Source organism: Pollachius pollachius (assembly GCF_949987615.1).
Source record: "Pollachius pollachius genome assembly, chromosome: 19".
Taxonomy (NCBI): Eukaryota; Metazoa; Chordata; class Actinopteri; order Gadiformes; family Gadidae; genus Pollachius; species Pollachius pollachius.
In genome coordinates this window covers 7,006,723-7,027,166 of record NC_136952.1, presented here as the reverse complement: position 1 = coordinate 7,027,166, position 20,444 = coordinate 7,006,723, and the positions used below count along the sequence as shown (strand labels likewise).

General features: G+C 48.4%; 1 protein-coding gene across 1 annotated transcript in view; it reads left to right on the top strand.

Annotated features, from left to right (window-relative positions):
- Positions 1 to 1,930: 1,930 nt before the first annotated feature.
- The window catches only part of myo15b (myosin XVB), a gene marked incomplete at its 5' end in the record, with an annotated part of 37,561 nt that continues 19,047 nt past the window's right edge, over positions 1,931 to 20,444 (top strand). Inside the window, 27 exons of the mRNA XM_079756799.1 lie at positions 1,931 to 2,111; positions 2,367 to 3,487; positions 3,859 to 4,038; positions 4,871 to 4,935; positions 5,074 to 5,137; positions 5,399 to 5,508; positions 5,978 to 6,052; positions 6,323 to 6,416; positions 6,768 to 6,871; positions 8,057 to 8,120; positions 8,626 to 8,739; positions 9,009 to 9,170; positions 9,589 to 9,702; positions 10,380 to 10,438; positions 11,323 to 11,446; positions 11,576 to 11,671; positions 12,203 to 12,334; positions 12,706 to 12,831; positions 13,265 to 13,342; positions 13,740 to 13,888; positions 14,446 to 14,491; positions 14,585 to 14,709; positions 14,850 to 14,964; positions 15,328 to 15,503; positions 16,170 to 16,293; positions 19,336 to 19,452; positions 19,964 to 20,021. Of these exons, the coding sequence (XP_079612925.1) occupies positions 1,931 to 2,111; positions 2,367 to 3,487; positions 3,859 to 4,038; positions 4,871 to 4,935; positions 5,074 to 5,137; positions 5,399 to 5,508; positions 5,978 to 6,052; positions 6,323 to 6,416; positions 6,768 to 6,871; positions 8,057 to 8,120; positions 8,626 to 8,739; positions 9,009 to 9,170; positions 9,589 to 9,702; positions 10,380 to 10,438; positions 11,323 to 11,446; positions 11,576 to 11,671; positions 12,203 to 12,334; positions 12,706 to 12,831; positions 13,265 to 13,342; positions 13,740 to 13,888; positions 14,446 to 14,491; positions 14,585 to 14,709; positions 14,850 to 14,964; positions 15,328 to 15,503; positions 16,170 to 16,293; positions 19,336 to 19,452; positions 19,964 to 20,021 (3,973 nt within the window). The remainder of the gene's footprint in view (positions 2,112 to 2,366; positions 3,488 to 3,858; positions 4,039 to 4,870; positions 4,936 to 5,073; positions 5,138 to 5,398; positions 5,509 to 5,977; positions 6,053 to 6,322; positions 6,417 to 6,767; positions 6,872 to 8,056; positions 8,121 to 8,625; positions 8,740 to 9,008; positions 9,171 to 9,588; positions 9,703 to 10,379; positions 10,439 to 11,322; positions 11,447 to 11,575; positions 11,672 to 12,202; positions 12,335 to 12,705; positions 12,832 to 13,264; positions 13,343 to 13,739; positions 13,889 to 14,445; positions 14,492 to 14,584; positions 14,710 to 14,849; positions 14,965 to 15,327; positions 15,504 to 16,169; positions 16,294 to 19,335; positions 19,453 to 19,963; positions 20,022 to 20,444) is intronic.

The following is a 20,444-nucleotide window of genomic DNA, read 5'->3' as shown; positions in this document are numbered from 1 at the left end:
ATTTCATCACCTATTGTCACCCCCCCCACCCAGCGGCTCTCACCTTTCCTAACAGCTACTAAGCAGCTGCCTATATGAAAAGCTGCGGGCCACTATGACCTGCCAAATGCAGTTCAATTATTGAAAAGGCACTTTGTGTGTGTGTGAAATTGTGTGTGTGTCTGTGTGTGTGTTCTTGTGCATACACATTCACCTTTGCGGTGGGGCATTGCAATTATACACCTGTGTGTGTGTGTGTGTGTGTGTGTTTGAACCCTGCACGCAAGCATTGTATGTGTTTGTGTGCATCGACCCATGTAATTGAAGTGGGTGGGGTGAAGGCGCCCACTCATCCACCATGCCGCCCTCTTCATAAGCCAGAGTTTATGTGTTTGTGTGTCAGTGACACCCGCTCCGGAGTACAGGAGGGAGCTGTTTAGACCCCCCCCCCGTCCCCCCCACGACCAGGCCTGCGTTTCACCTGAGAGGCCAGGTAAGCTATATTTCAGCGTTTGACCCCCAACCCCCCGGAGCCTGAGGGCTATACAGCTACCTCCAGGTAGACTTACAGAAAGATTTGACCTACAGATAGAGCCGTCAGGGGGCTGTAGGAGGAGTCGTTTTCATCCGGTATTTGAAACGCGGGCATTATGGAAACAAGCACCTCTTTGTCTGTTTGAATGCTGCTCTGCAGCTGGTTTGCATAGTTTCAGAATTTTGAATGTTCGTTTTTACCTCATGAGACATGATTGGACAACTGGTCAAATTTTTGCAAATGAGTGCTGTCCAGTATTTACCTAACATAACCGAATAAGTATTTGGAACTTGAGCTTATGAAACTTGAAACCTGCATATGAAAGTCTAAATGCCGACTATCGCAGCCAAAAAATAATATTACACATTGGATTCTACTTGGATCCAGTAAAATATATTTTTATGATATTCTGTAAATATTCATCATGATGCATGTTTTTATTTTATTGGTGCTAACAAGATTACCCAAGTATTTCAAAATATAAAAGAAAAATGAATAGCCATGCCTCCCCTCAAGTCAAAAGGCCAAACTGTGGACAAAAAACCGAAGGCCGAGGAGGTAAAACCAGAAACCAAACGGCAGAAAAACGAGAAGAACTCTGAATCCAAGACGACCCAGCTGTCGCCTAAAGTGCCAAAAGGTAAACAAAAACATAAAGGTGAGTCGCCCACTCCGGAGAAAGGAAAGACATGTGAAAGCAACGCAAAGGGTAGGACTAATAAAGACACGCAAAAGAGGGGCACAGCACAGGACGCAAAACGACCAGCAGACGCTGGGAAAAGGTCTGTGAACGGTAGAGCTGTGAAACGGCGAGTTAAAAAGAAAGGTGAGCGTCAGGTCATAACTAAAGGAAGGGCAAATAAAGCCGGTATACTCCCAGCATCTCCGAAGGCGGTCAAGAGAAAGGTTGGGCCACCTTCCAAGAATGTCCCCAGACAACAGTCGTCCGATTCCGAAGACGATGAATCTGAGAGTGTCAGAAGTTCAGAGTCAGAGAGGGAAGAGGAGGATAGCAAAGATGATGAGGAGGAGGAGGAGGGGGAGGAGGGGTCAGGCAGTAACGAAGAGCCGGTGGAGACGCAGGGGAGCAGCGAAAGCAGCGACGGGGAGGCTGAGGTGTCCGATTCACTGAAGGACCTGAAGAGAGACACGGAGGGGCCGACAGCGGGAGAGGAGTCCGATAAAGAGTCCTCGGAGAGAGCGGAGACGAGGAGCGCGACAGAGGAGGAACCAGACGAAGAGGACCATGCAGAGGAGGTCCAAGAGTCTGAGGCGGCCCACAGCGACAGCAGCGAGGGAGGAGGGGAGGTAAGGAAGGAGCGCACGCCTGAAAAACGCACCGCTGGTAAAGGCGTACGCGGTGGACGCAGACGGACACCGCGGGCCAGCGAACCTCCGCAGCGACAGAGAGGCAGGATGTTTAAGAAAACAAAAGCAGATAAGCAGGCGGAGAAGGCTGAGAAGGCCAGGGCCAAGGCAGATAAGCAGAGGGCTGAAAAGGAAGCCAAACAAAAGGCAAAGGAGGAGAAGAAGAATAAAAAGAAGAACAAGAAGCAGGGGGTCAGCGCGGAGCCGGAGAAGGTCGAGCCACCGGAAGGTCCGAACAAAACTGAAAAAGCCAGGAGTAAAGCACAGCTCCTTCTCCTGGCTAACAAAACCAAGAACATCAAACAGGTGACCGTTGCCTCAGACACTGATCCCGATGAAGAAGAAGATGAGGATGAGGAGGAGGAGGAGGAGGAGGAGGAGGAGGCCACTCCGACCTTATTGCCGGCCACCAAAAGCCGAAGCCAGCTGATAATTCTCAAAGCCAAAAGCACAAAACTCAAGACCAGCCTCCTGTCCAAAGCAGCAAAAGAGGGCCAAAGGGAGGCAGGCGACCCCTTGGTGAATCCCAGCGAGGAAGCGTCAGAAGGTGAGTCCAACAAGGCCAATGAACGCTTGCTGGCCCGAAAGAGAGGCGTTGCCACTCTCCGTCGAGTGTCCGGCTGGATCAATAAGAAAATCCCCAAAAGCCTCACACTGAAGACAAAAATGGTTCCTTGGTGCAAAGTCATCAGCATCTCCAACTGGATCTCCCTTCGTGCCCTCAAACCGAAGGATGGGACCAGAAAGTCAAAGGGCAACTTCCTCAAACACAGGATGGCTATGAGAATGGCAAGTAAAACCAACCTGTCCAGTGTGAGGAGCAGGAGCGATGGGAAGGACCGGCGATCCACAGAGAAGGCCGATCCCCAGGGACAGGTTGGGGAAGGAGGGGACGAGACGGTCCCTGTAGGGGACAAGGAGCTAGAGGCCAAGTACGCCGTGGTTCTCCCCAGGATTAACAAACCTGGACTGGCCAAAGCGCTAACGGTGGCCTCTGCCCCTACAAACAGAACCCTGACTCCAGGTTCTGCCACGCCTTCAACCCCCAAACCTCCTAAGCCAGGAGCCCGCCTCGTGTTGCCCGTAAAGCCGGACCTCAGCCTCCTGAAGTGCATCAAGAAGCCCGTGTTAGGAGGCTCGACGGCCGGTGGCGAGGCCGTCGAAGGGGGCACCGACTCGGGTGTCAGAGCGACCGCGGCCCCTTCAGTGCCCGAGGGATCGTCTGACATCCATGCGAGAAGCCGTCAGGCCCCCTTGGAAAATCAAGACGGTGTCAGCGTGCTCCAGGCGGCTCGAGGGAAACTGGGAACCCGCCATCTCAACCTGACCAAGACCTCCCTCTTGGGGGGGTCCTCTCCCGCCTCGGGACCGGCCCGGCCTCGGGGGCCGGACCCAGAGAGGGAGGTGGTGACCAGGGGGCCAAGGGCCACAGCCGAGGTGCCTGTTCGGAACGGAGGGACGGGGAGGATGGGGCCGGGGTCCACCTATGAGGAGGAGGCAGACCGGGAAGTGGCCCAGTTGATGTGTGATGATGAGGCCACGTATGCCACCGGCCAGCCGGAGATCCACTGGGCTGGGTGCGCGCAGATGACCGGAGACCCTCAGGTAAGACCTAAAGGGGACATATGATACCATCAGGTGTGAGTGTGATTAGCCTTAGTAGCCGTTTCCACCTAGATGTGTGACGGATAGATGAGCAACGTTTGCTACAGTCCACTGGGTAGGCTGGTAGACTGATCTTTCCAGCACACATCTAGGTGGACACGCCCACTTGTGATGTCAGAAGAGGCAGATTTTCAAAACGGCTGGTAACGGCTAATCACACTCACACCTGGGGGTATAATATGTCACCTTTAATGAGTAGAAGATCAATAATCATGTTGTCTTCGTGCACATTCACATTTGAAACGCTGGATGCCTTTCTGCTCAAGACTGATTTCCTCTGTGTGGTGGACCCCTGGTTGTCCCTGGACCAGGACTGGCTGCGGGGGGAGAACCTTCTGCCCCACCAGACCGTGGAGAAGCTGACCAGGCGGACGGTGTACGACGACGACCAAGGGCGGGGCCTGACGGTGCCAGCACACAACGGCAGAGGACCCTGGGAGTCGGAGGACCCCACCCAGGACATGCTGGAGAGTCGACTCAACAGCACCCAGGTACGGATAGATGGCCGGTCAGATGAAAGCTCATTGGGCGTCTAGCTCAGCTTTGGGGAAACACTGATACCCCATTGGTAAATAACACAACCACTGATGCTTTCACGGTGAGTCGCAAGCACACCACTGCCATATATCTGTTAGTAGAACCACTAATGTATCTCCCGGTCACCCAAGCAGAACCTAGCTCGTCTTCTAATCAGACTGAAAAATCTTTGGCTGGGTGACGACCGTCTCTGCTTCAGCACATCTTTTCTCCTTCGTCGCTGATGTCCGTGGCACAAAGAACTGCTCCTGGTTTATTCATTTGCTTCCTTACAACACTACAATGGGCCACAACGTGCTATATCTTGGTGCTATGAGGTTGTGCTAGATCAGCTATCAGACTGCTTTATCTCTGTGGGGAGATGGGTAACTGCAGTCGGAAGAGGACCACACACCCAGGAAGGATATGAGTACAATAATACCAGTCATCCACTTGTTGACTGACCAATCACAGCGATTGGTCAGTTTTTAATTGGTTCAGGGAATCAATCTTACTGTCAATCACAGATTTCTTTGCCACTTCTTAATGGCAGTGAAATGTAGCAAGGAGGGAACAGAGAGGGAGGGGATTCTTGTTGTCTCAAAATCTTGCTCTCTTCTGCTCTTTTCCGCCCTCTCTCTTTACAACTCTCAAAACGTACAGCACCTTTAATCTGACATGTGTCTGACATTGTCAATACTATATAGACAAAAGGCAAGTGGGTGGGCAGAGGCCCAGGTAACCTTACCGAGGTCAGGGGTCAAATCCTGTACTCTGTAGAATAAATGCTTCTTCTGTTTCGATCAGGTGGTGATGGCAGGCAGTGAACAAGCGGTAGAGGTGGATGAGGTTGAGGATCTCGCCCAGCTTGAGTGAGTTGCACATACACAAACGATCACAGATGTTTCGCACAAACACACACAGAAAGGCACACGCACACGCACAAACAGACAAGTCAAGGATTGGAGGGATATACCGGTAATTTGCCACGTTGTGTTTCGTTTCCATAGCGAAGTGTGTGAGAGCTCTGTGCTTCTGAACCTGAAGAAGAGGTTTCATCGCGACTGCATCTACGTACGTGTCTTCACTCTCCCCCATCTAGTTATCGCACACACACAGAAACTCATCTAAGGCTAAATGTACGGCCCAAGGCTCTGTTGTTCTGTTATTCACTGTCTCATGCATGAAACACGTCTCAGTCCTTCCTTCTTCGTGTTAAGTATTTAACATATTTTAGATTTTATTACTATTGTTATTCCTGTGGAGCACCCTGGGATGCCCTCCATATCACACCTGCCCTTTAAGTTAAGTTGGACTGGTCCTTGTGTCTCCCAGACGTACATCGGCGACCTGCTGATCTCAGTGAACCCCTTCAGGCCTCTCCACATCTACACCGAGAACAGCCGTCTACAGTACCAGGCCAAGGAAAAGCACCGCAACCCCCCGTAAGTGTCCGCCGAACCCCCCAACGCAGGCGGCCACTCAGAGGCTCCTGGTTTGGAGAAGGCTCGGAGATAGAGAAGAAATCCCCCACATTCAAGCCTTTTGAGTTTTGTATTTTTACAATGGAGACGTTTGGTTATATTCTGTTAAGCTGCGGAAAAAATTTGTACACTGGCTCAGAGAACCTCCAGGATTTTGGTAATTTCTGTATTTATTTGTGATCATGTGGAAAGTTTTTTGTTATGTTGAAGAATTTCGCATTGTAAAACTTTGATTGCAGTGTCATTACTATTTATCTTAATGAGGTCAATAAAACCCCTAAACGTTGTAGTGAAAAGAAAATGACTCACTTAAAAACCAGCTCGTGGGAAAAAAAAATACTTATAGCTTGTATTGCTTAGTGATGCAATGTTCATTAATTGTCATTGTGTGTTTCCCATCATGTGTGCTTGGGGCTCTGCTCTGATGTAGTCATGTGTACGCCATAGCAGAGGCTGCCTTCACACACTCACAGGACACAGCCCAGGAGCAGTGCATCGTCATCAGGTATAGGACACTAGAACTCAAACCCTGGCCAGAATGTACAGACTATGAGGCATTCAGATCCAAAGTACTGCCTGTTGTGGTTACACATCTGTGAAGCATCTTCAGGCCCCTAGACATGTTTTTTTCACTAGTCTGAGAATTATCTTATGACTTAGCTTAATTTCTCACTTTCTCTCTCTCACTCTCTCACACACTCTCTCTCGCTCTCTCTCACTTCCACTCTCTCTTTCTCTCACACTCCCCCCCCCCCCCCCCCCCCCCCCCCCCCAGTGGCCAGAGTGGATCGGGGAAGACAGAAGCCACCAAGCTGATAATCCACTACCTGTGCTCCATGTACCAGGGCATGCATGACAACCTCCGCCAGGTATAATATCATAATACGTACTCTTAGGACACAATTAGATGTTCTTCCTGAGAGACATGTGCCCCTATAGAGCTTGTTAATCAGGTGGCCTTATGAGATTACTTGTTGGATTTTCTTGTTGATGACAGATTTTAGTAATGTAAAATCCAGAATAAATGTAAATATACCGTGACCTAGGTTTATCAAAACCTTTGGTAGTTTCAAACACAACACTGTCACCCAAAAATGGCAGAATATTGATTTTAGCATGAATTGGCATGGCATTGCACAGCTTATAGTACAACATATAACATATCTTGTTTACACCTTGTTTTCACTTTTACTTCTGGGTTTTCTGGGTTTTCCCTCTAGCCCACGGAGGTGCTTCCCATCCTGGAAAGTTTTGGAAATGCCAAGACCATCCTGAACAACAACTCCAGCCGCTTCGGCAAGTACCTTCATATCCACATCCTCCAGTGAGTCTGCTCAAATTCACACTCAACACATTCACACCCTCCAGTAACTCACACCGCCCCCACTCACTACACCTCCACATCCTCCAGTGATTCTGCCCACCTCCCCTCTCTACACCTCCACTCTCTACACATCCCCTCTCTACACCTCCACATCCTCCAGTGATTCTGCCCACCTCCCCTCTCTACACCTCCACTCTCTACACATCCCCTCTCTACACCTCCACATCCTCCAGTGATTCTGCTGACCTCCACTTTCTACACCTCCACTCTCTACACCTCCACATCCTCCAGTGATTCTGCTGACCTCCACTTTCTACACCTCCACTCTCTACACCTCCACATCCTCCAGTGATTCTGCTGACCTCCACTTTCTACACCTCCACTCTCTACACCTCCACATCCTCCAGTGATTCTGCTGACCTCCACTTTCTACACCTCCACTCTCTACACCTCCACATCCTCCAGTGATTCTGCTTACTTGAATCACCCAACATCCAATCACCTAACATCCACTCACCCTCCCTGGAAGGAGGTATCCCCACTTTGGGTTCCTTCTCAAGGTTTCTTCCTTGATGATGAAGTGAGTTAATCCCTTTAGGGGACCAGGGTTACGGGGGTGTCATAAACGATGGCCTGTAAAGCCGTTTGAGGGTGGAAATGTGATTAAGAGCTAGACTAATAAAAAGGGACTTTACTTGACTCACTGCACATTTTCCAATGATTTGATTTCCAGCAACCATTCCAATAATTAGATTTCCTACCCCAGTGGTTTCCAACCAGTGTGCCGTGACATGTTGTGGGATTGAATACATAAGTGACTGGGACTATTTAAGATTCATTGCTCCACGAAATGCTAAATGTTTTTCTACTTCTCTACTTTTCTTATATAACAAATAATTCAATTGACATTTGTTGAACTGTATCCATGAAATACTTTTTTTGTCTGCTGTGTGAAATATTTAGCATTGTGCATATAATATCCTGGTGATAAAATATGTAACATTTTTCATGACCATTCTCTAAAAATGTTAGTTAATGTGCCTTGGGTTTAAGATACACACTGCCCTAGGTGGTCATCGTGCTCATCTTCACCGTGGATCATAGTTATCGTACTTTTCATGGTGGTAATTGATTTAAGGTGCTGTTTTTACAAACGCCTTCCTGCCTTGTGTTGGTGCCTGACAGAGGGGTTGTCGTAGGGACCTCGCTGTCCAAATACCTCCTGGAGAAGTCCAGGGTGGTCTTTCAGGTGAGAGAGTGGAGCAGAGTTGGAGAGATATCGCACGTCGATAATTGTAAAATATATCAAAATATATATTTTATTTCAATGATCGATGAGGTGAAGATATATCTTGGGTGTAGCATTCCCTTCTTAACTGCAAGAAGAGCACTTGAGGAGTTAATATGTATGCTATATATGTATTTTTATGATACAGCAACACAAGGTTTTTTTTCTACAAGAAAAATGTTTGGTTTCACAACAAACATAATTTGACACAAGAAAATAAATGATTTATCAACCGTCATAATGCTAAAATATACCCTTCCCAAACAATACCTTGCCTGACATAACAATATAAATATCACATTAATTTATCCCCATCTCTTTTCTTGAGCTAATGTGTAGTATACACAGTAGCTTTGCCGTGTGTGTTTCGGGTGGAGTGATACTTGCATGGTGATGCCTCCGGTTAGAGTCTTAATAGGTGTTAATCTCCGGGATTCGCTGATTCCTCGGTTCCGTTGTTCCGTAGGCGCGGGAGGAGAGGAACTTCCATGTGTTCTATGAGCTGCTTGCCGGCATGAATGACTGGGACAAACAGGAGGTATACCTGCAGGGAGCAGAAACATACTACTACCTCAACCAGGTGTGAACACACACAGATGCATTCCCTTTCCCTCCCTCTCTCTCCTATCGTGTCTGATCTCACCTCGTTGGGCGTGGGATTTGGTCTAATTGTCTTGGTGTTTTCTCCTCTCTCCATCCGGTTCTCTTCTCACCATCCCTTTCTATTCATACATTTCATCTCTCTCCTCTCCATCCCTCCTCTCTTCCCTCCATCCCTCCACCTCCTCTCCATGCCTCCTCTCTTCCCTCCATCCCCCCCCCCCCCCCCCCCCCCCCCCCCCCCCCCAGGGGGGTGCGTGTGACCTGAGGGGGAAGCAGGACAAGCAGGACTTCCAGCTGCTGGTCCGCTGCTTCCAGACCATCGGTCTCCACGGCGACCAGATCTCCACCATCTGGGCCATCCTCTCCTCCATCCTGCAGCTGGGCAACATCTGCTTCAGTTCCTATGAGGTGTGTGTGTACACACGTTGATGTGTGAGGTGGAAGGCAAGTGTGTGTCATGTGATGAATTTCAGTATAAGTATGGGCGACCACGGAAGAACATTTACCCACCTCAGGCCTCACCATCCGCCTAAACTGTCTGACATCATCAAGACGTCTCCTGGCTGATGTTATCATCAGCATGGGGGCCCCTCCGCTCCAGGCCCTGTTCCCGCCTCAGGGGCCCAGTCGAAAAAGATAATCTTTTCGACCAATCAGACTGCTCCGACCAATAACAACAATAATAATCTCATTGGTAGAAAAAAGCAAAATAAAAACACTTTTTTTTCGACCAGTCTGATCAATCAGATCGCTTGAAAATGATAATCTTTTCGACCAATCAGGCTGCTCTATGTTTTTGCTGTGACCTCTCTCTCTGTGGCTGCAGAGCGACTCCTTGGAGGTGGCCCGTATCTTCAGCGAGGCCGAGGCACGGCGGGTGGGCTCCCTGCTGCAGATCTCCTCCGAGGCTCTGCAGACCGTCATCACACACCGGGTCACCGTCGGTATCACGCCCACGCATGGCTCGTTAAAGGGCTGACTATGGTTCCACGTTCACGCAACGCAATCACCACGCAATCACCAAGCGGACCAATCACATCGCCTCGACGGAAGGTTTACATTTTTGGGAGGCGCACGTCATGCCCTTGCGGTGGATGCAAGGAGGGTCCGCAAGGACGTAAGGGGTCCGTAACCCCCTTGCGAATGCGTGAACATGGGACCATAACCAGCCCTTTAGAGTACCCTGTTTCACCACCAGGTGTGAGTCGTTACAAGGCATACTTAAAATCATGCCCTACCCTGTGACGTAGTGACGTCACAAGTGGGAGTGTCCACCGAGATGCATGACGGATGGATGGGCCAACCGGTCGCTACGATCGACTGGGTAGAATGACCTATCCGGAGGTGGCCACTCCCACTTGTGATGTCACTATGTCAGAGGGCAGGGCCAATTCAAGAAGGTCTTGTGAAGGCTCACCACATGCACACCTTATGGTAAAAGAGGGGCCCTTTAAAGGAGAACCAGACCCCTGACATCAGCTTCATCAATTTCATTCTGTTCTAAATATAAAACAGGATGGCCTTGTAAACCCATGATTGCATTCCAAGGAAGTGCGGCCTGTGGTTGAATCCTTGTCCAACCACATCTCTCTCTCTCTCTGTGCGCTTCTCCCCCAGGAGACAACCTATGACCGGATATACTGCCCCCTGTCGGTGGAAAGTGCCATAGAATCCAGGTGCTGCTTCCAACCCGCCGACCCCACACTTTAGTCAGAACACGGCTGCATGCGCACACACATGCTGAACCTCGGCAGGAAGTCGATTTGTATAAATACCTGCACTTAACCCTGCCTTTGCATGATCTGGTTGGACGCTAACCGCATTTAGCTCAGGGTGGCAGTAGCTCAGGAGTTAGAGCGGGTTGGCTGGAAACTGCAAGGTTTGCTCGTTCGATCCCCGGAGTGTCGAGGTGTCCCTGAGCAAGGCACCTCGCCCTAACTGCTCCTGACGAGCTGGCTGTCGCCTTGCGTGGTTGCTGTCGGTGTCCGAATGTGTGCATGAATGGGGGAATATATTGTAAAGCGCTTTGGATAAAAGCACTATTTATTGCATTCCATTTACCGTTTGAACTCGTATTGTTCTCTGACGATATTGTAATGTAATTCAATGAAATCCGCTGCTGTACGTACCAGTTGAGTCTTTGGTTTTTGCATTGTCGTTGATCGGCCCATCTGGAAAACTCTGTGGGTCGACCACCGCATGTCACAGCTTGAGTGTTGCTGTGAGTGTGTGTTTATGTGCATGCCTGTGTGTGTGTGTGCATGTGTCGATTCCTTTGTGGTTTTTTTGTATGCATGTTTTTTTGTGTGTGTGTGTGTGTGTGTGTTCGTACCTGTGTGTGTGTGTGTGTGTGTGTGTGTGTGTGTCTGGGTGTGTCCATTCGTTTGTATGTGTATGTGTCCCATTGAACCATGATCTGTGTATGGTAATTTTTTCCCTCTTCAACACTTCCACCTAGGTCTGATGTGTGTCAGGCGTTTACTATACAGCAGTCCACATAAACACATGTTAACCTCAAGGTAAACATGGGTTTTTCTCCACTTTGATGTTTATTTTTCAGAGATGCCATTGCCAAGGCGCTGTATTCCGTGCTCTTCGATTGGTTGATGGAGGAGATCAACGATTGGCTGAGCCCCAGTGAGATGGACAGCAGTGTGGGCGTGGTGGACATCTACGGGTTTGAGGTGAGGTAACCGTGGTAACTGCAGTCCTGCGTCATGACGACCGGGATGCATGGCTGTGATCTGATGAACGTGTGTGCGTGTGTGTGTGTGTGTGTGTGTGTGGGTGGGTGTGTGGGTGTGTTGCTGTAGGATCTGGGCGTGAACAGCTTCGAGCAGCTCTGCATCAACTTTGCCAACGAGCAGCTGCAGCATTTTGTGAACACCGCCGTGGTCGCTCAGGAGCAGGTACCAGGGGTCAGGGGTCAAGTAGGAACAGGTCGGTACCAGGGGTCAGGGGTCAAGTAGGAACAGGTCGGTACCAGGGATCAGGTTTAGGATCGCTCAGGAACAGGTTGGTATCAGAGGTCAAGGGTCGCTCAGGAGCAGGTCGGTACCAGGGGTCAGGGGTCAGGTTCAGGGCCGCTCAGGAGCAGGTCGGTACCAGGGGTCAGGGGTCAAGGGTCAGGCTCAGGGCCAGGTCGGTACCAAGGGTCAGGGGTCAGGTTTAGGGTCATATCGAGTCTCATCACATTCTTCCTTCACCCAAAGTAAAATTTTACCACATCCCCTTAAACCTTCAGGAAATGACATGCACACAAAATAACACCAAGGATTATTATAAATGATGAAAATGAAAATCGAACAGACAAAACATTACAGTGAGTTTGTGTGTGTGTGTGTGTGATTATGTGGGCAATCGGTGTGCATCATCTGTGCGTGCGTGTGTGTGTGTGTGTGTGTGTGTGTGTGTGTGTGTGCACGTGTGTGTGTCTCCAGGAGGAGTACAACTCGGAGCAGATCCCCTGGTACCCCATGCAGCTAAAGAACTTTCACTCCTGTCTGGAGCTCATTTCCTCGCGGCCACACGGCATCCTACGCATCCTGGACGACCAGACCAGCCTGCCTCAGGTACACACACACGCACACACACACACACACACACACACACACACACACACACACACACACACACACACACACACAGCCAACACACGCACACACAAACAGACACACGTACACTCACACACATGCACACACACATGTGCAAACAAATGCACACACACGCATGCACACACACACACGGACACACACGCACACAGACACACAAAATCACGCACACACACACGCACTCACACACACAGACACGGACATACACACACACGCGCATGCATGCACAACAGACAGACAGACTGCCAAGTTGGGCTCAGAAGGACACTTGTTGGTCCTGCTTGTTTACGTTTCTCCACGAGACTGAGAGTGTCTGTTCTCCTCATCGTCAGGCCACAGACCACACCTTCCTGCAGAAGTGCCACTATTACCATGGCAACAGCCCGTACTACGCCAAGCCCAAGATCCCTCTGCCGGTCTTCACCGTTTACCACTATGCCGGCGCAGTCACCTACCAGGTCGGACTACTCACACACTCACGCACTCACGGACTCACACACTCTGTCCCTTCTGACCGCAGGCTGCACACAACACACTCACCAAGCACTGTGCTTAAAGGATGTATGATTGGATACACTTCAATTCACTTTTAACAGGACACTTACACTACATCACAGTGTCCTGGTAGAGTGTAATTACATTAGAATGTAAGTTTTAATAAGAAATGTAACACCATGTTACTGTGTTAACTATCAACATACGTATTAACGCTATCAAACAGTATTTACCTGCACATTGGGGTAAAGGTTAGGTATAGACAAAGACCATAATTTTATTGCATATGCTGTTCCAGGTTGTTGCACTGCTGAACATGTGTAATAACAGCGTGACAAGGACGTTCATGTGATGTGTTACCAGATGATGTTTCAAATAATGTCTGCTTCCCTGTAGGTCCATAACTTCCTGAACAAGAACCACGACCAGTTCCGGACAGAGGTGGTAGAGCTGTTCGCCCGGAGCCGGCTCAAAGTAACCTTGCACACCCCCCCACCCCCACACACACACACACACACACACACATATACTTTAACATGTTAATCATTTCTGTAAAAAATTGCACCCCCTCAAATTCTGCACATCCCCTGGGGCCATTTCTTATAAATAACTAAATTCAAATCTCGTTAATAATTGATCAAGTTTTGACAGTGTTTGAGTGTTTGAAACACTCAAAGCAGACATGAGAAGTAGCACCATCCTTGGTTATATATAGTTTATTATCACATATCACTGGCGGCTCAGTAATCCTACATAGTAGGAAACAGCACCAGTAGATCCAGTTCAAGGCTGAGCCTGAGCTGAGTCTTAAACTGAGGGCTTGGCCGGTGGTCCCAATGAATAATGCAGCGTGCCGGTGTCCCGTGTCCAGACGGTGTCCGCGCTGTTCCGGAAGCTTCAGGATGGCTACGCGCAGCAGAGGGAGCTGGGCTGGAGGGGGAGGGGCCTCCGACAGCAGCCCGCCACCGTTGCCTCGCACTTCCTGCAGTCGCTGAGCGAGCTCACGACCCGTCTGGAGCGGTAAGGCCGGAGCAACAGTGTGTGCTAGGAGTAGGGTTGTTCCCCGGACGCGAGCCTTCTACTCAAAGACTTTGAAGCTCAGTGGGAAACTTTCAAATACTAGCCAGAGTAAGATAGATTTTTAAATGATCCAACCGAAAATATCCCATCCCCTCCCTTCAGACGTCCCTCAGAAGCCCCTCCCCCCGAACATGTGATTGGCCGGCTGGCTTTAGCAATAGGTCTGCCTAGCCTTGTGGCGGACGTGGGCGGGCCGAGTGGGCACAGGTAGCTGGTTGGGTTGTCTGACAGGTAGGCCAGCCAATAATGTCATTCAGCTTGATTGAAATGATTGGTGGGGGCTTATTACAGGACTGAGACAACAACAGATACGTTTTTTTCTTTGTTTTGTCAAAAACTTTGATTTATTGTTTGCTTGCGGGATGTAAAGAGAATTTCAACAAGTATGCCCAAAATAATGCTTCGACAACAGATTACATTCAATAAGCAACCTGAAAATGAACCTGCGTCTCAGTCATTCTATGTTTCCCTTGTGAAATGCTCATTTCTATTCCCAGATGTAAAACCACTTTCATCCGTTGCTTCAAGCCAAACTATGTCAAGGTAGAGTCTGCTCTGAACACTCATTTCTATTTGACCCGAACCACAACCAGGCTCTTTTTGACGCGATAAACACATTGTCCCGTCCACCGCCAGCTGCCCGGTATCTTCGACGTGGACTACATGTCGGCCCAGCTGAGGCATGCTGGGATGCTGGAGACCATCCGCATCAGGAAGGAGGGCTTCCCGGTCCGCATCGCCTACTCCAGCTTCATGGAGAGGTGTCTCTCCCTCTCTCAGAGCGTTGTGCAGTTGGTACACCGATATATGTACATGCCTATATCTGTGTATATGTATCTCAATATGTGTACATGCAGATAGAGTCATCTCCTTATCTACATGATATGTGTTATGTATGTAGGTATGGGGTGCTGTTGCCCGTGCGGTCCGAGGGGGTGTCAGACCGGGACCAGACCGTCTCCATCCTGGAGATGTTTGACGCCAAGGAAGGCCAGTACGAGCTGGGGGTCACCAAGGTGGTCCCAGCACACACACAAGGGCACAAACACACACACACACATGTGCACACATATGCGCACACACATGCAAACACACATGGAGCAGCCCGTGCACGCACGCACGTGCACACACACGCACATACATGTGCATACACACGCACGCAAGCACACAGACACACACATGTGCACACACATACAAACACACACATGCAGTCACACACACACACACACACACACACGTGCACACACACAAACACACACACACAGCGGCATGTGCAAACACGTACATGCACACACAAACACACACATACACACACACACACACACACACACACACACACATTGTTCCGGACCCCCCTCTGAGACCCTCCCCCTCACCAGGTGTTCCTGAAGGAGCGTCTGCACCAGCAGGTGGAGGACAAGTGGAGCAGCACCCAGACATGGGCGGCCGTCACCATCCAGAGGAACATCCGCGGCTTCATCTGCCGCAGGAACTTCCGCTTCTTCAAGCAGAAGGCCATCGTCATTCAGAGCCACATCCGCGGACACCAGGCCAGGTGACAGAGCAAGAGCTGATATCTGCTGCTGGGTACGATTCGAGAGTTAAAAATGAGAAAAGCAGAGAAGAGCAGAAGAGGGACAGATATTAAAATAAGCAGCCCCAAAAAACACCATCTCCCAACCTCCCTACCTTTATTTCTGCTGAAGTGTTGTGTTTACATATCTGTATGTGATTGACACGCAAGATGGTTTCCCAAAACCAATCAGGGAAGAGACGCCCTATTGCCGGTCAGAAATGCTTGGAAATGTGGCAAAAATTTAAGTTGTTTCATAAAGAGGCAGGTGCAGTCAACCAAAAAAAATATTCGTCACTGGTAGCTGACAGATGTCTATGCCATTCTTTTGTTCACAAATTACACCAGAATTATAGCTTATTTATCTCTGAAGCACCATTAATAAGCATAGCTGGAAGAAGCTTAACACTATCAAGAGTGAAACCTTTTTTAGAGTTATGCAAATTAACACACATTGGATATAAGGTTCCAAAAAAGCACTTGCACAATTTTCAATGAATTAAGTCCAAATACATGTATTTTGTTTGAAATTACAAGTTACATAATAGCCAATTAAAGGCCAAATAGTTACCAATAAAGGGCTTATCAAGGCCCAATCAAGGCCAGAGACACTCGTTATGAGTGACCATTGCCCCCTGTCTGCTCCAGGAAGCACTACAAGAGGCTGAAGCAGTCCTTCACCCAGTTCTGGGCCACCATGCTTATCACCAGGAACACTATCAAGAGACGACACTGGAGGAAGGTAGCGTGCACACACACTCACACACTCACACGCACACACACACACACACACACATACGCACAAACGCCCGCACGCACAAGCACACGCGTAAACGCGTGCCTACATACACACGCATACACATGCGCACATGCACCCACACACATTTAGAGAAATGCACACACAGACGCACACACACATTCACAAACATGCACGTACAAACGCACATACGCATGCACACACACATTAATATACACCCAATTACCTCACGCACAAACATACATAAACACACACACACTAGGTTGACACAGAGCGAGATTAAGGAGATTTAGAGGACGTCATTTTCCCAGTGATGTCACAGATAGTGTTTCTTGGCAACGATTTATTTCCAGACCATAACACAATAAATTCTCGCTTTGATTCCGCCATTCATGATGCCTGGGTGTGTGTGTTGACCGTACCCTGCCTTGAAAACACCCTCTATGTCCTCAGCACTGTTTAAACATTTTCTCATTTCTCACTCTTTCAATTTCTTGTCTTTTGATGTTGCAAAGCTGTCGGCTGGATTTCATCGAACATCCTTTTTCTTTTCACTCTTTTCATTTGTCAATCATCCTTTTCTTTGCTCTCTATGGTTCTGTTTTCCTCTTGTTATAATTTAAAAGATAATCTCTGATGTTTGGCAGATCTTTTAGAAGCTCATTGTGACTAATCAGGTTCTGAATCTTAGGTTTCGAATAGGAAGTCATGCTTTAGGTTTTATATGCTTTAGACCTCGGCCCCTCATTGATGACTGTTATGTTTACATTTCAATACACACCTTACGTTTTAATATGTTTCACTCATCAGTTATGTAAGAACGATCCCTCCTAAAGTCCACGCCTTCTCGTTTTTATTATAGAAAGGTATTTTCTGTCCTGGGGAAAGAGAATTGGGTGAAAGACACTTATTAAATAATCCAGGTTGTTGGTGAAGTTGCTATGTGGTAAGAGTATGGATGAGAGTCATACTATTTACACAATCCATAAAGTAGTTCAAGTATAAATGATTATATAAGGAGATCAGTTTGTTTTCAGCATATTAAATATTAATACGGGAAATATCTGAATTGGATCCCATCCAATGATTAATGATTGCTTCAATCACACACACACCCCAGGCAAACACACAAACGCACTCAAACACAGGCACGCACAAACACACACACACACACACACACACACACTCACACACACACACACACACACACACACGCGCATCACACGCACGCACGCACGCACACACACACACACACACACACACACACACACACACACACACACACACACACACACACACACACTCTCTTTCTCACCCACACACACAACACACCTGCAGTATACCTGTACCAAAGGCTGGTGTCTTGGACTTCAGCCTCTCGCTGAAACCAGAGTCCTGCTGGCAGCTCTCCTCTTCACCCCTTACTTCTCCGCCCACAATCAGTAGACTGAAGGCCAGCGCTGGCAGCAGGTAAGATTCCTCCGTGCTTTCATACTCGTCCAACCCCGCTAGTGGAGTGCTGAACGCATTGTACGAGAGAAGTCGGGGTATCTTAGAGGAGGGAGACATCGGAGTGAAGCCAGGCTGTGTCTGAACGCCTGTAAAGAGACACCTCAGTGTTGGCTTTCACAATAGCCATGTAGGACAGCCAGTGTCCTGTTCTGACCTATAACCTTCGGCATCTTTTCTCTTTGTGGGATTTTTACTTTTTGTACCACGCTACAGGAAAGCCGCTGAGCCCTTTTTTAATGAGTGGTGGTTGTTCACGTTGTTATTTTCACGAAATTGCGTTGTGAGTTGCGTTGTGTGAGCGATTATGCCCTGGTACGTCGTTGGGTGTTGACGTTGTCCTTTATGATGGGTGGACTATGGACTGGGTTGCTGTCATTCTTACGTTCTCACACAACCACACAAACACACGCGCCCGTGCGCACATACACACACATTCAAAAGGCCTATCTATCTATCAGCTCTATAACTCCTTAAAGGTTAACTCCTCTGTCACCTGCTCTTTATATATCGTTGTTGGGGCATAGCCTATCCTCCCCACTGTGGTTTTGTGACTAATCTCTTGGATTTTTTTGACACATATTCAAAAAGGCTGAGTGGTACATGACAGTGACTGTGGCAACTGGGGTTAGGTCACCTCTGTGTGTGTGTGGGTGTGTGTGCGCATGCGTGCGTGTGTGAGTGGGTGCGATGTGTGCGTGCTTCAGCTCAATTGACCATAAAGTTCAGAGGTCAATGGTTGAACTGTACACAAATACGGGACACAGTCATAAATCGTCTTCAAAGCACAAATGTATTATCTGACCCTTGTTTCAAGGTATAATAGACAACCTTACTTTGATGTGAGCATTCTGCCCAAACGAACAATGTTGGTTTCTGTCAGGGGTTAACATAATTGACTATCTTATGATTGATTGATTGATTATTTGAATGACCACACAGCCAGGCTTTTGGAATTTGTTTTCAGTACTGCTCATTTGTACAGGAACCAACATTACATTAAACATTAAACATATAACAGAGATATACATACTGACAGACACATTACATAATACACAAGGGCCGTGCTTAATCCTCAGCGTTCAGAGTTTAGAATGTTAATTGCAATAGGAATAAAACCGTTTTTGAAGCGGATGGTTTTGGAAGCAATTTTCCTGGTATCAAAATACAACTCAACGCGTCCATTTACTTCCTGATATGGTTTGAGGCGTAGTCTGGGCTGCTGTAATCATTTGACCGGTTCTGGGCGGGCCTAGGGCCTCCATTGGTGCAGCAGGTGTATATAACCAGCCCGGCGTCTAACAATAGCTCGCTTTCAGCATCAGACCTCTGATCGCCTCTGATCACCGAAAAGTGAGTGTTAAGTGTCGCGTTGGGCAACCGGTACATGATCTGTGGACTAGGGGTCGGAGGGGAGGATATACAACAATAAGGGATTGACCGACAATTCTGCTTACCTTTCTTCTTCCTTTGAGGGGTTTACCAAACTACTGAGTCAGGGAAAAGCTCTGTGTCAATATTTTCCTAATGTCTGATCGCTAATGGGACGTATCAAGAAGTTGGTTGGCTGACGTGACTTCCCTCCCTTCTCTCTGTGCTCAGATAAACAAGGAGAAGAGCAGACTGAAAGAAGCCAGCAGGAAGAAGTCCAGACCTCCCGGGATGGTGAGTCGTTGTGGTCCTGAAACAGGAGTTTTGTTGCGGAGGGGAGGGGTACCAGCTTGGCATAGTTGGACCAAGACTACAGGGAACATGTTTTTATTTAATTGTATTATTTTTGCATTATTATGCTTTATGATAGAGTTAGATATAAAGGAAGGTATGGGAGATAGAGGGGAGGACATGCAGCAAAGGACCACGGGCAGGTTTATGGTAATCATTTCTTTAACGCTCCATTAAATCACACCAGCTAAAGAGACAGGGGCCGTAGCAAAGGCCTGGCCACAAACAAGCCATCAAGCTGTGGATCTCATGTATTCACCTGGCTGTCATTTCTTCACTTACCGGTTTTTTAACCACATTGGACACATGTCGACACTGCCTCCTATTATCAAAGTCCTCCCCATTGTGTTGAGTTTCGTCCAGCCACTCTGTATATACGTTGTTGCCTGAGATGAAGGTCTTTCTGCTGTGATTGGGGTTAACGTGGTTGTTTTGGTGTGGATCCTCTTGTCAGGACGTGGGAATGTTGGAGATCCCGGCGGAGCTGTCGGCGAGGCTACGCGGGGCAGCCGGTGAGCCCTCACTGCCTTTGCTTGGCAACATAATACAGTTTGGTTTGAAAGCTTCCTTAATGCTTCCTGAAGGCTTCCTGAAGGTTTCCTGAAGTCTTCCTGAAGGCTACCTGAAGGTTTCTTGAAGGCTTCCTGAACAGTTCCTTAAGGCTTCCTGAAGGTTTCCTGAAGGTTTCCTTAAGGCTTCCTGAAGGTTTCCTGAGGGCTTCCTGAAGGTTTCCTGAAGGTTTTCTGAAGGCTTCCTGAAGGTTTCCTTAAGGCTTCCTGAAGACTTCCTGAAGGCTCCCTGAAGGTTTCCTGAGGGCTCCCTGAAGGTTTCCTGAGGGCTTCCTGAAGGTTTCCTGAAGGCTTCCTAAAGGCTTCCTGAAGGTTTCCTGAAGGTTTCCTGAGGGCTTCCTGAAGGTTTCCTGAAGGCTTCCTGAA